We start from the raw sequence: 17,107 nt of genomic DNA, 5'->3' as shown, positions 1-17,107 counted from the left end.
AACAGTTGTACCAAAAACAGACACTTCTTCCGCTAAAGTTTTGCCTTTTGTGCTATCTAACGTATACAAAGCTCTTCAAAGACTGGCCCTGTAAACTGGAGACCTTCAGGTCCATCTCTGACCTTTGCCGTTGTCTTACTGCCCTCTACTGGTCTGGTTACATTTTACAATTCTTCTTTTTTTTTCAACACTGGCCGGATATGTGTAATCTACCCAGCCTGTGGAAAGGCAAACAAACAATGGACGACAGGAACCGGGTAGTTTCTGTGGATGTTTTAACAGGAACTAAGAGTTCTTGGACCAACTTGTCAAAACAACCTGAAATCATCTCTTCACTGCAGATGATGCTGATATCTAGGCTGGAAAAACTAGTGGCAGAAGAAGTTCCCGTCCTCTTTTAAATCCCTCAGTTTTATTTTACTTTTTTTACTCTAGCTGAGCCTTATCTAATCAAGGTTTTCATGTTGCATCAGAGTTCTGGCAGCAAACAACGCCATATATTCTGTGCAGGGCGACTTCCAGTAAGTGAAAAGTGTTCAGTGATTCATCGGGGTATAAAGTTTGTGACCTTGTGAGTTGCAGGTGATTTCTCTCTCCCCCTCCAGGCCGGCACCAACAGAGAAACTCAGCTGAGAACAAACCTGCTGCTGCAGAATGAAAGAGCAATCAAAGGCTGCCTCTGAATTGGTTTCTGACACTTGTGGAGATGACAGACAGAGATAGCTGAGGAAACAACACTCACTGACAGGGATTCTGTGCACATTTCAGCACGGGCACAGCCATGATAGCTCTGAAAGTAAATCAGATGAGGATTCCTTTAATCCTCATGACACGAAATCCCTTTCTGTGTCTCTTGTTTTCCACATTCTGCCGTGTGTTATATCTGAAGACAACAGGAAATTAAAGAATTGAAAAGCAGGTATTGAGAAATCTGTAGAGAAAATTAGTCAACTGAAAAATATTTGAATGAGTTTGGTGTGAAAGAAGTGAAGATTTTTCACCCACTCGACTCACTAAGTGTGAACGCACTGAGACAAGGAATCAACGTTTTAGCTGCAAGTCTTCAGAGTGATACGAGCTCAAATCAGCATCTTCAACAGGCAAACATAAGCAGATAATATGTTCAGGGGAAGCTGGAGCTTAACTTAATTATGAAGGTGAAACGCAACATGACTTGTTTTCATGATAAGGATAAGACAAATTAGAGGAGAGCTGGGTTTAGCATTTTAAAGTGTGAGAGGAATTACTGTAGTCAGGGTGGATAAACACGACAGGATTACTGCACGGTGTGAAGCCATCCAACGCTCCGAGGCTGCTGTTCTCAAAGAATAAATTAACAATTTTCAGCCTAATTGTTTACTTCCATGTCATATTTTCCCCATTAGTCCACAAACATCTTTCTTTACATGTATTTATTATTCAGTAAATGAAGAAATGCTTACATAACCAGGAAGAATGCAAATCAAGCTCAAACAATATCCTTTTTGTCAACAGTTAACTTACCGTTGAAGTTGACGGCACGTATGTGACTGAGCAGCTCTTTTCCATCGATGTTGTTGGCCATACGCGGGCACAGGCCGGGGTATCCGTAACAGAGCTCCCGGTGCATGCGGTGCAGAGCGTGGGCCATGGCGTACACGGCATCCATCACGAACTGGACCTTCCCTTCTTGTTCATAACTGGAGTCACGACCAACTTTTTCCAAACCTGAGGACAGAAGAAGAAGAAGGAGAAGGGAAAGTAGTTAGAGAAAGCTGGGTAATTAAAAAAATAAAAATAATTAAAAATCGAAACCCTGGAAAGGCTTGAAGGGCAAACACAGCTAGGACAAAAGAGTAATCTCCCGCCGCGCTCTGTTTTGTGTTGAATGTCAGATGAATAAGGGGGCTCAGGCTGGATTTGGTTAGACAGCAAAAACTTTACAAGATAAGATAATCCTTCAGTGATCCCACAAGAGAAACTTCTGGAAAATAACCATTAAAGTTGTGAAGCATACATAGAGAAGTCCCTCAATCCACTTAAAGAGAGTAAAGCTCCACGAGTATGCAATGGGCGGCGGGTTTTAACTTAGAGGAGGCTTCTTCCAACTCTCCCTAACTGGTGCAAGGAGTTAGTTTAAGGCACCTTGACTTTGCAAAGTGTGTGGACGACATGGTGCAGTCTGATTCACATCTGTGACATCTGTGGATACACTTATTCTCTATCTGGACCTATGGCCAAGTGGTAATATAGGAGGTAATACGACAGAAATGTGCACGTCACACCTCAAGTTTTTTTAACATAAAAAAAAACATGATTTGTGGAATAAAACCAGGAATCAAAAGGTTTGAGGTTTTAACCTAACATGAATGACAAGAGGCTTATCAGTGGACTGAAAAGAGTTGGAAATAGTGTTTCAATATGGTGTGGACAGCATTGGTCTCAAGTCAAGAAATGAATTTTTTAGTCATGCACCTTAAATAGTTTAAAACATGGTGCTCCTTTTTGCCTTTGAAATAAATGTATCCCTGCTGGTTAGCTTACCGACTGAAACCATCAAAATCAAGTTAGCTAGCATTTTAGGGGAAGCTGAGCTTCCCTTGCAGTCTTAGAGCAATCGCCACTGGTCCAGAGTGGGATTGTGATCAGGTGTGTGAAATTAGAAAAAGATTTGACAATGTCTGTAAGGAATAGTGCTTTGCATTTCCAGAAGGGTGGTGCTATCGCTGTAGCAGAGATTTGAGCCTATAGATTTGTTGGGAGGTGGACCTCGATGTTGTGTCTGAAATTTGAAGCAGATTGGAACTTATATGAAGAGGCTGCAATGGCTACTTAGTTCATGGCCAGATATCAGAGTTTGATACAGCACCTCAGACACACCCTTTAACTATCAGACATGATGAGTTTTGCTTTATGGAGACCTGAAGGACACTTTTGTACACAACTGAAAATGAAAAAATTGAGTTTTTAATCACATAGTAAAACATATGACTTCCTTTTGACAGTGGGGAACGCTGTACTTTAGAAGACACGGCCACTGAGGCCGAAGTAGAATGAGGTTAACTGAGGGACACGTCAAAAACAAATAAAAGTGAGGCAACAGGTAAAAAAGTCTTTAAGGTAAAACTTCAGCAGGTGAAACTTTAAAGAGCAAGATGAAAACACATAAAAGGAACCTGAGCACGACAGGTTCAGCATCAGACAGGTAGCAGGGCACTCAGCCTGACAATGACAAATAACTCCTCTCAATCCATTCTCACCCTGGTAGCAGAGCTACAGCAGAAAGAGCAACACGCTGCTTTTTTACATCGCCTGAGCTGCTGATAATGGGCTTTCCTTGTTTGAGAAAGAGGTATGAAAGAGTTTAAAGGGAGAGGATATTCTTTATCCTCTGTTTGCCCCTCGTCACATGACAAACACTGCAGACTTCTGCGTGTAACAGTCATTTTCCACATGTTTGTCAGTCTGTCTTATTTGTTATACTTAGCTGTGCTCCACTGTGTCCTGTGTGCTTTGCTAATGCTGTGAGGCTTATCTTATTACCGCAGCTAATTAATTACTGCAGAGTAATGTGTAGGTTCATCTGTGGGCATGGAAACAAACACAGATTTGCATTTGGCCTTCATGCTAGTGTGCAGGCAGAGCACAAATAAATACAAAACCAGGCAAATAACCTCACAGATGTGATGCATTGAAAGAGCCATTAATTAGCATGTGCTAATGATAAAAGAAGCGGGTGAAATATAACCTCCTGGATGCATTGAGATGGAAACCAGGCGTTGATTATGACTTTCATTGTTCTCTTCTTCGATTGTTGGAGCAGTGTCACTTTTCTCCACCTTAATGTCTACGTCACGTTTTGTGCTCTCTCCACGTCTTTCTGTCCCTTTTCCTTCACTTTATTCACCCATTTCTTTGGAGCAGCAGTCACCTTCAGGCGATGCAAACTGAATCAAAACCCTGTCTGGGTTGAGTTGAATTAACAAGACCAGAGGCTCCTCAATCAATATGAGAATCCATAAGGAATTAATGGGGTCCTGAGAAGGAAAAATAATCCACAGTTAAAGAAGGCTGTCGGGCGTTTTCCAACGGTTTATTGTTGGTGATGTATGTCAGAGAGTGTGTGCACATTCCTGAATGAGAAGTGAGGTAGTGTTGTCTCTTTGGCAGGCGGGTTTTAAAAGTATAGAATGGCTGATCTCAAATATAGATCAAACTTTCTCAAAATTTCTGAAAAGCAAAAGTTTGAGGTGTTTTTATACCTGAAGACAAAATGTGATGGATGCAACACCTAAAAGCAACGGCTAGGGAAAAACAGATCCAAAAAAATTGACTTCAATATGACTCCAATAAAGGCTCAGTTTCTGATGTAATGAGTTGACTTAAAGCTTGTGAGAACAACATTTAGCTTTAATTGATTTTGGCGCCCCCTCTGGACAAAGAAGTGGCTCATATTTCTTTGCTGACCTCATCATGTCTGTGCAGAAACCTAACATGCATAGGCGCCTATTCGGGGCCCAAGCACCCACTTGTGCTAATCATGCTAATGCAGGGGTCATTACTTTCCTAGCTTGTTTCGCTATAAACTTTATTTTTAATCGTATCACTCTCTTTTAAGCTCCACAATGAGCATTAAGAGCAGAACTGATCAATCAGAATTTGTAGAAGCTGTTGCAGATGGTGGTAACTGGTAGATTGGCATTAACCCCAGACAGCTCCGTTCTTCGTGGCCTGAAGTGCAGCGCACTGTTCAGCTATCTAGTCCCTAGGAAGTCAGATTTTGGATTTCTTAAAGTCTACATGAATACTTTCTGTCCACTATAGCCTGTTGTGTTGATTGAATAGCAAAAAAAAAACCTGTTAGTGTTATACTTGAAATTTTAAATAACATAATGTGCTTAAACACCCATTTTTCGCTGCTCTATTAAAGTGGCTGTCATGTGAGTTTTGAGCACCCAGCAGCATAGACATAAATCGGCACCTATGCTTACTCGTCAAACAAACTAAGTCTGTCTGGCACGGTGCCTTAAATCATCCTGTCTGGCACCTACCCAGAGGAGGTCATATAAACATCTAGAAACAGCACATAAAAGCTAACAGTCTTATATGTGGGGCTCTTTTTTGCATAAGTATGACGGTATCAGTCTGAGTTTCAGAGTATGTCCAGGCCCCTTACTGAAAAAAAAAAAAAAAAAAAGTAATATATCACTCATAACTTGTTTTTATTTTCAAAAGTAATATCATTATACTACTAATTACCCCTTGATAACAGTAATATATTACACGACTGGTCAAATTAGTTTTCTATACGTGCCAAAGAATTGGTAATGGTGTCCTGTCTCCTTGTGATTCTGAGTTTGCACATGGCCTCTGAGTGAATTTCATCAGTGAAATTGTTGGCAGGTGCGTTTTTTTTCTGCAGCCTATGAACGCATTAAAGTTACTGGTTTTAGGAAATACACATCTGGTTCAACTGAGAACAAGAGATACAATTTTGAAATCCAGTCCCAGCTGATATAAACTGACAGAGACCTCGTACTGGGATACACTTTACATCTGACAACAATGTTGCTGTCATCTCAACAGAACTAAAGTGATGGGTGTATTTACAGCTGCTGAACCTAAACTTGTACCCTTCCATCTTTCAAGCAAGCGAGGGTTGCCAGGTTTGTATGACAACAATTGAAAAACTGAGCCCATCGGCCAAAGGCAAAAATAATGAAGCACTACCTGCAGCAGTGCCTAAAGGCATGCCTAACTCTTCAAGAAAAGCACATACATGGCAACCATGAAGCATCTACCTAGCTGCTAGGCTGACTTACATGATGCATGGCTGACTTGCATTGTAAATCATTAGTGGATTGATAACAACAGTAAGGGAGTAATGAGTTATTTTTAGCACAAGTGACTATAATGTTATTGTCTAATCTACTCGTTACTAAGACTTTGCTAGTGATGCGTTACAGCCCAACACTGTTCTCACGTGATAAAAACTCACAGAAGCTTCCAGCTGTGAGGGCTGTCTATTTGGCATAGACTTCAGTGACACCCGTGAGCAGAGTCACAAATATTTCCAGGAGAAAGACACCAGTTTTCATGAGCACCATCACCCACTTTTGTAAAGACGTAATACTTCTCAAGACAATTTTTCCATGGATGCATAGCAACAAGGTAATGTATTTATTTGTAGTAACATAGAGCTATTAATTGAAATGACAATCTTTGCTGGATGATTTTGTCCAACAATTATTGACGATAAACAATTTTATTGACAATATTATTTTAAGACCAAATTAACCACTAATATGAATGTATCATATAATACTACTACAATAAACCTTATTCATATACTCATGGGTATTTTCTACTATTGTAATTGGGTCAGGTGGTTGTGTTTTGTGTGGGCATATGAGTTTGTCGTGTTGCCTTTTTTTGTTGCTGCACACCAACTTTGTCTGTGTTGATGGCCTAATGATGCTAATTCAGTTTGAAGCTGAAATATTTTTACAATGGGGCTGTGGTATTTCACTTTACACATTTTTTTAAACTCCTAATTTATACTACATTAACCAGCTCTGCCCCCAATGAGCTCACAAGGCTCACTTGCTGTACTCTGTCTGTTTACACTGGCCTGATGCTAGTGGGCCACCTCCCCCTGGAAACAAAGATTTTGAATGACTGATAAGAGGGTTCACTCTGTTCATTCTGCTGTGGAACAATCGCGCCCAGGTGCTTTATCGTACGATTGATTGATTAATGACTGTTGTCTCAGGCCTATTTAAAGGTGACAACAAGCTAACTTCTAAACTCAATTTGTAGCATACTTTAGTGTCCAGACGATGAGCAGACTCTCAGTGCTCCAAGACGTGTTAGCTATAAAAAGAAACCACAGAAATCCTTCAAGAAAAAGAAGATAGAAGATACAGAAGTACTCTCAGCACTTCATTAGATGACACTACAGATAGAGAGGAAAGGAATCAAGAACAAACAAAAGAGAGAAATCTCAGGCCACTCTCTCACTGAATGTTTCATCCAGAGGAGACAGAAATACGGGGAAGGATCTCTTATTTTTCCTTGTCTCAGTGTTTTGATCCCTCTGTAGAGTTTACCCAGCACTTACTGTTTCTCTGTTCTGTTTGCACACTCTCCTGCTCAGTGAAACTCCATTCCTCTGAGCCAAGTTCAGCCAGACTGAAGACCCAGATCTTCATTTTGCTCCTGTATGTTACTTACTTGTTTATTTTTTTCTTCTCCAGCTGCTTTTTATCGACTCTATTCATTATTGATTTCATGAGAACATGCAGGGATGTGATCCAGCCAGACATGGCTTGAGCAAAATGCATACAAGGAAAAAAAAACTACCTGCTGAGGGTCAAAAATTGATTTAGCTGTTTCTAAGCAGGCGAGGAGAAGAAAAACATGTTGCTCATCGGACTCGGCCAACACGGTGTTGTGTGTATCTTAGCATTTAATTTGACATTTCATTAGCAAAGCAGCTGCACAAATGACAGTAACCTTTGTTTTTCCCAGAGAAGACATGCACCTTTTGGCCAGAAACCAGTTGACATTCATAATTCAGAATTCAGACAGACTTCTGGAGGTGCAGAGAGAAAGGAGAGCGCTCTTATTAAAATCCTGGCTACAAGCCCAGTTTATGACATCAGCTGCAGATCTGTGTTTAATCACCTTTATTTTTCTCCTGTTAAATGCTCCTACTATCCCTTTTTGTGAAAAGTTGGGTTACAAAACGTAGTATGTTTGTCTCTCTACAGCTCTTCTACTTGTTAAACATGACTACAGAGGCCTGAAAGTTTTTCAGTGTTTGGAAACTCTCGTCATGCCCTGGGGGTTACTCCGATAACAACCTCGCTAATGTGACTGATGCTACTTAGCTCCCACAAAGCGCCCGGAATACTTAACAGAACCAACCACTGTGTCTGCTGGAAACAAAAAAACCAATAGAGAAGTGCAGCAAGGTGAAGCTAATGCAGCTAACTGACTGGCTAACTGCCTTGATGGATCCAATTGGGAGTCAATTTACTGCTCCTGTCACTGGGGCCCCATCGCCTGATGATAAAACGTGTGTGTGTGTGTGTGTGTGTGTGTGTGTGTGTGTGTGTGTGTGTGTGTGTGTGTGTGTGTGTGTGTGTGTGTGTGTGGATTTACCTTTAATCAGAGAGTTTATAGGGGGTGTGTTCCAGCTCTAATCCATGAGGAGCTCCAATTAAAAAAGTACAAATCCAGTGTTCAAGCTATAGGCTGGAATAATTGAATTGTGCTCAGTGTGGATTAAAGTATTTCAACATATTTGTCTGACTTTAGAGGCAAATTCTTCTGATTTGGAGGATTGCTTTCTGGATGAAGCGTATGATATTGAGTCTCTGCAACTATTCTGATTTGACTGAAAGGTCCTGAACTGAAAGGAGTTTCTAAGTGAGCTTGAAAAAGTCTCCCTTCTAGATATATTCCTGATCATAATCCACACTTTAAAATGAGATTATAGACACCAATATTAAAGGTTACAGGTTATTTTAAAATGCTACTTCTTTAGCTTCCAGATCAGGCCGAGCAGGACTGGATTAATTCATGGCACATCTAGGTCTCTATGACAACACCACGCCGGCTGATGAAGTTTAGTACAGAGAAGAAATATCTGTGTTTTTCTCTGCTGGAAACGGTTTCTGTGATTAATTTTGTAGTGATGGTGGACACTGGAGCCTAACTGTCAGACAGAAAAAGGACAAAAGAGCAGAGGAAAGATAAACCGGAAAGTGATAGAGCACAAGCTAAAGGTTGACAAAGGGGCTAAACTGTTTGTGCTAATGTTGATTCCAACCCACAGTCAGCAGTTATTCTGCAGTGGTCTGTTCAAACTTGAGAGTCTATCAATAAAATAAAGAGTGAGGTTACGTTAGCTCTGATTGGTAGATGACTGGTAGGACATAACCAGGACTCACTAACTTTGCAGACACGTCTTAGAGCACTGCCAATAGGGCTACATATAGCAGGCCACTACAATGTTTGCTTGATGTCACGTTTCAAACCATAGAATTGCAAAACTGTACTGGTAAGTCCCTTACCTCAATGGATTGAATCCAGTAAAAATATGTCTTGAACAAAGAAATATTGTGCTGACCTGATCTATATTTCATTCCAAAAGAAACACACACCTTGCTAAAAGTAATTTACAACAGTGTGCATGAGACTCTGGACCAGAAGGTGGCGAGGCAGTCCAATTAAAACAGTTCCTCCTCATAGCATCTCTAAAATGAGAATATTGGCATCTAAACTAGTTATTTTTAAATCAGGGCTCTAGATCAATTTTTTTGATCACCAGCCAATGAGGGTGGTAAGTTTCTGAAGTTACCAGCTAATCAGCAATTCCGCTAGCCACATTTTTTTCCAATTCAAAGAAGTTGCTCTCATTATCATTTTATGAACTAAAGCTTTAAATGTCCCATACTATGCAACTTTTCAACAAGTTCAAAAAGGTTTCAGAGGTCCCAGGACAGTCAGTTTAAAATTTTGTGCCTCAAAATCCAGTTATTTCCTGGACTTCAGCCACTCTGTCAATCCCCTCTCCTGAGCGATCCTGAGAACAAGCTGTTTCTGTGGGCGTATCTCTAAATGATAATGAGCTGCCCTGTCCACGCCTCCCTCACAACTTCTTTGGAAGAGGGTGCGGCTTTTGCTCCCGTAACCATGCTGCAGCATTTACACAGAGTGCTTAGGTATGGCTCATAGAAGCACCGTGGTTCAGTCAAACCAGTTTGATCCAGAGTCTGACCCAGAAGGAGAGGCGCCTGAAGAAATCCAAACTCTACGGCTGCAGCAGGACGTTTCTGAGTGTGAAGTCCCTTTGATGACTTCAACAAAGATTAAAAGTGAGGAGAAAGAATGAGAAGCACGATCAGGCCTTTCGTAGTTTAAATAATCAGGAACCAAAGTTTACTTGCTGTTACGTTTTAGCGCTACATAACTACAAATAAATACATTACCTTGTTGCATCCTGCAAAGACTTGGGAAAAAAAAAAAGAGATCTGCTCTCCCTTCATTTGCCTCGATTACACATAAACACATACATACCCTGGCAAGACAGTGGAAGAAAGTGCTCATGGGAAGTTGAGTCTTTCTCCTGGAAGAAAACTAATTCTGGCCACAGGTGTCACTGCAATCAACACCAAACAGATCGTCCTCACAGCACCTTTAAACCCAGGGTATCTGCAACCATTTCACAAACCTCCTCAGCACACATCTTCTAGTAAAAGTCTGACTGCCTGAGACACTCAAACTTCAAATTCAAAGCTCATACCTGAGAGCTCATTGACTCGACTGTGCTCATGGCCATATGGCTTATTGTTATAACACACCCATAGCCGAGCACATATCCACACACACCCACATCAGACCATTATGTGAATCATGTGCTTCATTGCCCCGGTGTGTCAGAGCTCTGTGCATAATGTAGTAAAGACCTGTAATCTACAAAACTACCTCAGTGATGATGCTACTTACACTGCACTGAATCACAGTAATGAAACACATTAAAAGGAAAATGTCTGAAGGATCCACGCTCCGTGGAACCTGATCAACAAAAGGCCCTCAAGCTGACTGTCTAATCACCTTCCATACTTTAAACCCAAATGGCACCAATATGACAATTAATACAGCTTAAGTAGACATTAAATGGTTAAAACATCCTGGCACAAAGGTGATGCTGATGCCTGGATTAAATTTTCCTCTGAGACACCTGAAAGTCTGCTGCAGAGCTCTGCTCATTTCAAACACACTGCAGTCGTTACCTAATGAAGTTCAATGTACCACAGAAGACTGATAGTAAAATAACTTCTGCTCTCAGCCTAAAATGTCCCTGCATTATCCTTATTGCTTATTCCATATAGGATGTGACTGTAGGCCTGATGTGGTAGTATAGTATCCTCTGCGATGGTGGATTATGTTTACAACCAGGGGTTAGAAAAGTAATAAAAACCTTATATTGTGTAGACTTCACGTTTGTAATATGATGGTTGTATCACATCCACTAATCCACTGCTATCGAGACAGACTTCCTTACAAAAGAGACCGATCAAGGGTCGAACCATGGGACAGGAACTTTGCCAGCCTGACGAACAGCGTCCTACTTGTCTTTTTTATGGTTTAAACCCTGTAATAGCTTTGCATGTTCTATAGCTCAAAGAAAATCTCAGAAACTCTTTGTCTTTAGCTGCTTTCTCTTTAAGGTTCTCCACTCTACAATCCCCCCTTCCCTCTGATTGGGCACCTCCTTAAAGCACCTGGACATTGGAGGTCCAACTCTCCAAAGTGTCATTCTCCAGTCAGGAGATCCTAATTTGATGATTTCATCATTTCAGCAGGTCTCGTGGGATTTTTTTTTTTTTTTTTTTCTAGAACAGTGGGTTTTGTTTCATTTACAGACAGACAGATTTAGGTTTGGAACCTGCATGTTAATTCTGAACATCCAGCACTGTTACTTCAGATCCATGTTAAAAACAGAGTAGAACAGAACAGAATAGAATAGAACAGAATAGAACAGAGTAAAAAGTACTTTTTTAATCCCCAAAGGAAAATTCAGAGTCACAGCACCAAAACAGGAAAGTATATCATGTAAAAAAAAAAAAATCAAGAACATATAAATAGAATAATGTAACAAGTGTCAAGGTGAAAAAAAAAAAAAAAAAAAAAAAGTTAATCAGAGACGACACTCAGCCTCCACAGGGTCCAGGACTGAACTTCTTCATCAGTCTGTTCAGTCTCTGTCTCCTGTGTCCTGGGTTAGCACGGCTAGCTTGTCCATCTGACTGGAGATAGATCTTACGTTCCCAGTAACGATGGATGAAAGCACAGGTCGATGCTGTCACTTCTTAGCTCACACCACATACTAGTACATAGTCCTTGCATCCCTCTTCTCAACTCGCACTGAGCACCACCCCTAGCACCAGTTACCATTGACATGCTACAGGCTGCTAACTGGTGAAATCTTGTGTGTGTGTACAGTGTGACCATATTTACACGTAGGATTTTCAGACACATGTAGGAGCAAACAAAAAATAATAACACCACTGCAAATGCAACCACTTTGTTCGTTAATGGCTAAAAAATGAGAGCCTAAAAAGTAATGACAGGCTCAAAATACAAAGAGAACCACAACAATAAGCAAATAAAAGATGGAAAAAAGAAAACAAAAAGGAACACAGAGAGAGCTGCAGCAACATAGGTACAAAGGTAGGTAAGTTTGACTGTTCTTAATCATATTTCAAAGTGTAGGACTATTAATGCTCAAATTGAGAACTTGTTGACACAGCAAGCTTGATCCCAGCATCCTGAAAACACAACTGTAAGGCTTTTATTTAGCTCCTCCTCATCAGAGACATATAGAGTGATGTCTTTTCGTCCATTACATGCAGTAATATCCTGCAATCTGTGTCATGTCTGGTGTAACTGCTGCTATTCTGAGGATGTTTTTATACAGATTTAGTGAGTTCTCTGAGTCTCACCCCGGGGGGAAGAGGGTACTTCGACAAGTCTGCGTTAATAAAAGTTTGAAGCTCATGTGGTTTCAGACTGCAGAAACTTGAATTTCTAATTAGAGGAAACTGAACATTCACTAAAAACATTTTGCTGTAAGGTGAGAACTGAGGAGGGTGTTCTGCAAATTACCTATTGATAGACGAGTCTGTCCTGACCTTTTAACACTGATCCATAAATAGTCCAATTCTGACTGCACTCATTATTTGTTAGCTAATTTCAAGGAATGATGCATATTTGTTCAACCTCTGAACAAACCAGCATGTCCTCCTGATGAGAGTGTGAGTGAACACTTTTTAGCTTTTAACACTTGTGCACATTGTGATCCTGGGACAAAAAGCAAGACAGTGTTGCACTTTTGGCCGTAGATCATGGTGTCATGAGATAATGAGAATCTCTCTCTGTTGCTCTTATGAGATGTGAAACGACACGATGCATCATTAATCAGCGTATCGCAAGAAAACGCAATCCCTGCCCTGAGACAGTTTAACGACTGGTGCTGTTACGAGCGCTGCTAACAGGGAAAACACTACTGCCTCTGTTTCCTGGGATTGCGTCAGGTGTTGTAACCGGAGCAAAGGGTTGTGTGTATGTGTGTGTCTGAGAGTGTGTGTGTATGTGTGTGTGGAGTGTGCGATACAGTGCAGCTTTTATTGGATTTGTCTGCCCATTGTGTGCCAGATACAGCTCATCACGTCAATGAAGAGACTGCAAATGTATTCATTTCATCTGCGAGGATAATGTGTGTGTGTGAGCAGGTGCGGAGCGAAGCAGCGTATCTGACTGTTTCATGAATTGGTTTAATAAATCCAACACTGTGCATGTTTGATTCTGTTTGCATGTGAAAACGAGCGGAAGAGATGAAGAGGAATAAAGGTTGAGATGGAGGCGGGGATAAGGACGCGTGGAGACGAAGGGGACAAAATGTTTGTGTGGTAATGTGCACCCTGTCTGTCTTGTACATATTAAACTCTTTTTCCATTTTCCAGCCTGCAGCTACTAAATTAAATTCAGCCTTTCTGCTCAGTGCTAATGACATCGGAGACCACAGGCAACTTGGTTGGTTGGCTGATTTTTTTTTTTTTATTTATTTTTGGGGTGTGAAAGGATTTGCATCGGAGAGAAGGAAAAGAAAAAAGAAAGCGATGACTTGAAAAAACCGTGAGAGGCAGAAGCAGAGATGAAAAGTGACTTTCATGTCTCATAAAAGATCTGCTCGAGCTGCATGAGGAGGACGCAATCATCTCCATATCTGCCTGCGAGTCATTTTCATATTTTGTGGCTGATTATTTGTTCTTGTTGCAGAGGCATGCGAGCCGGCCGCTGTGATCTGTTTCTAGATGTGTATAAATGTGTTACTCATCTCGGTTCAGTTTAATAAAAGCCACGGGCATGGCAGAAACTTTGTCCAAAACAAAAAAAAAAAGAAGAAAAAAAAACTCCAGTGATGAAAGTTTTGTTTGAAATTGAAATAATGTGCTGTTTGCAGATCACCTGCGATTGGAGGTTGAGATGATAGCGCCCGTGCTTCAGAGCGATCTTTGAAGAAGTCGTGGTGGTATTTTTCATCATTACCATTATTCAAAATTGGTCCCCCATTTTCTGAAAGACCTCTTCAAACGTCTTAGAGGACGCGTGGAGCTGTTTGAGCTGTCTCACCTGGCACTTCAGTATCAATGCAGAGGTGGCAGAATGATGACTCACGCTGGATTACTGCGGATAACAGCGTAATCTGAATTCAACCTTATGAGGAGAGGTGAAGAAATTGAATCCAGCTCTTTGAATAAGTTCAGGTCTTGAAGATAAAAACAGAAAATGTCAACGAGCCATTTCTGACCCCCGTAAGGTTTGATGAAGCACTCAGTTCCCATCAGAGATTAGAGGGGTCTAGCTGCAGACTTCCACTCTCAGCTGCTTCGTGGCTCCACCACTGTGAACCGGAAGCCACCTCCATCATGGAACAGACATGACATAGCTCAAATCATTGTAGTCGTCTGATAAGATGCGCTCCCCTTCACAGTTAAAACAACAATGAATGTAAACACAGATGTTGTGACAGGACTGTAGCACAAAAGTGATGCTCCGGGATGGAACAAGTTGGGTCCTATCACAAGGTTTAGGGCAGAAATTACCCCTACAGCAGTGTTTTTGTGCAGCAGAAGCCCAGGGCGCTCGCACCAAACACCCCCTCCCTGCTCCTCTGCCGGTTTCCTCTGCACTCAGACGGGGCCATTTTTACTTGACCAAAAACACAAATAAACGGACTCCCACTGAAAAAATCTGATATCGGTCTGCATTTACGCTTTATTCAAAGTGAACAGCAGGTCGTCCTCGCCCTCATAATCACTCATCTTTACGTTGTTATTGCATAATTCGTCCTGGCAGACTATCTGCGTTTGTCTATATCTGGCACACCGCACGCGCGAACTGATACACTAAGTGGCGAGCGCTTCATAGCCAGCTGTGGCTCTGCAGAGGAGGTAGCGCCGTTTTATGACACAATGAGAACTAGAGCCTTATTTAGCGGTGTTTTTGTGTGAAAGTAACGCGCTGAAAATTCTCTAAATAAAGCGTGAATGCAGACCAATATCACATTTTTTCGGTGGGAGTCCGTTTATTTGTGTTTTTGGTCAAGTAAAATATGTCCCCGTCTAAGTGCAGAGGAAACCAGCAGAGGAGCAGGGAGGGGGTGTTTGGTGCGAGCGCTCTGGGCTTCTGCTGCACAAAATCACTGCTGTAGGGGTAATTTCTGCCCTAAACCTTGTGATAGGACCCAACTTGTTCCATCCCGGAGTATCACTTTAAGGCAATGAAAACAGTCAAGATCATTACACCGAATGGTGGTGCCCACCAAATCATGTTGTGTTATTCAGTGTTTTCCCCAGATCGGCAACAGCAATGGCTGTAAACCGAGCCCAGGAGAGCAAGTGTTGCATCTTCACAGAGAAGGCGCTGGGAGATATTTCTTGTGGTGGTCTTCCAGCTCTCTGTCTGCTATACGGAGTGTGCTTGTCAGTGTGTTTGTGTGTCTGTGAACACAGTGGGGCGGGACTTCACTGTGCGTGGAGGAGCACAGGACAAATGTGAACCTAATAATCTACAAATTGCATCCAGTCATGTAAATTAGATTATCAAAATAAGGCTATATAGTCTGTAAAGTTAAAAAAAAAAAAAAAAAGTTACATAAATTAAAAAAAAAGGTATGGACCTGATTTATGAGAGAGATAATTCTAAATTACCTCTTCTGTGATCTATATGGAAAAAAAAAAAAAAAAAAACTTGACTTCCAATTCAACATTTTCTGACACTTACAGCATAGTTTGTTTTCAGATTAACCAATGATGATGCAGTGTTTGAGAACTTTGAAAAGTAGAACCAGATAGAATTGAATTGGATAAGGAAGAAGTGATTTAAGAGGTGGAGGTGATCTGGATCACAATCTGGACCCAGGATTTTTTTAAAGGACTCTTTATTATTGTGACATAAGGCTGTTTTCACCATATGTGTTTATAACTCCACCATAAATGGTCAGATTGCTTTGCAAAACAACACAAGACAAGGTCACTATCATTTCTGACAGATGTAAAAGTATGATCCAGATCCTGGCAATATTCTGGATACTAAGATCCAGAATATGAATTATGTACTGGGTCATCATAATCTTCAACACTGTCAGGTAACAAATTATCATACAAATCTGCAACTAACACCACATTGTAGCAGACAGTCTGCTGAAAGGAAGTATAACATTAAAGTAGGACTACAGTGTTGGTGACAATCACAATATGCTTGATGGAGGTCTGAGCTCTCTGACTGCTTTTCCAGTTTTGAAATGTCTTACTATCATGATGTATTTCCTTCTGACAGTGGAGGAGTGGAGCCTCCAAGAGAGTTGGGCTCACAGTGGAGGTCTGCAGCTGGACTGTCTTGTCAGAGATGGCTCTTCGTGGCTTTGAAATATTAGACACTTGATGCTAATATGACTGAATTCAGCTTCTGGTAGTTGAACAAAAAAGTGGATGATATAATAAGTAAAATGTTTCTTTTTAGAATGAGGTTCATATATTATACATCAAAATGAATTGCTGGCAAGGTTTCCTCTTTTAAGTTTACTTTCGGGGCTTTTTATGCCTTTAATTAGAGGATAAGAGAGAAGATAGAGCAGGAGAGGAGGCGGGTAATGACATTTTAAACAGTCCTTTTCCTTATTCAATCTATTATCTAACTACATTTAAAGATAAATGGATAAATAAATGTCTGGTTATTGAGACCGATCAATCATCAAGGACTAAATCTGTTCATCTAGATGTGGAAAAGAAAATCTGTCTGGGGTTGAATCACAGTGCAAAAACGTAGCCATGACTCAGTTTTCTTTTAAGTTTTTGTCGTGGGAGCTCTTCAAAAGACTTTCATCCAGAATCCACCAACAAAGTACAACAAAACACAACTTTGATATAACTTTAAAGTGAACAAAGTGTTCACAGCAGCAGGAGTGGAAGCTTGTGCAAGCTGCTTTTTCAACAGGAGGTGAAACATCTTTCTATTTTTGAAACACTGTCCTCTTTTGTACCAGCACACAAGG

The 17,107-nt window shown here is 40.9% G+C and overlaps 1 protein-coding gene across 2 annotated transcripts in view; it reads right to left on the bottom strand.

The window, feature by feature from the left end:
* grm8a (glutamate receptor, metabotropic 8a) overlaps positions 1–17,107 on the bottom strand; it is a 409,703-nt gene that overhangs the window by 82,732 nt on the left and 309,864 nt on the right. For both annotated transcript variants that reach the window (XM_074698190.1, XM_074698191.1), the window contains exon 8: positions 1,504–1,707. In XM_074698190.1, coding sequence (XP_074554291.1) covers positions 1,504–1,707 — 204 coding nt within the window. The remainder of the gene's footprint in view (positions 1–1,503; positions 1,708–17,107) is intronic.

The sequence above is a fragment of the Halichoeres trimaculatus genome, unplaced genomic scaffold (genome assembly GCF_033239565.1).
Source record: "Halichoeres trimaculatus isolate MK-OKI-2021-1 unplaced genomic scaffold, fHalTri1.1 fHalTri1_scaffold_21, whole genome shotgun sequence".
Taxonomy (NCBI): Eukaryota; Metazoa; Chordata; class Actinopteri; order Labriformes; family Labridae; genus Halichoeres; species Halichoeres trimaculatus.
Note: the sequence above shows the minus strand (reverse complement) of the source record. Positions and strands in the feature narration are given on the sequence as shown.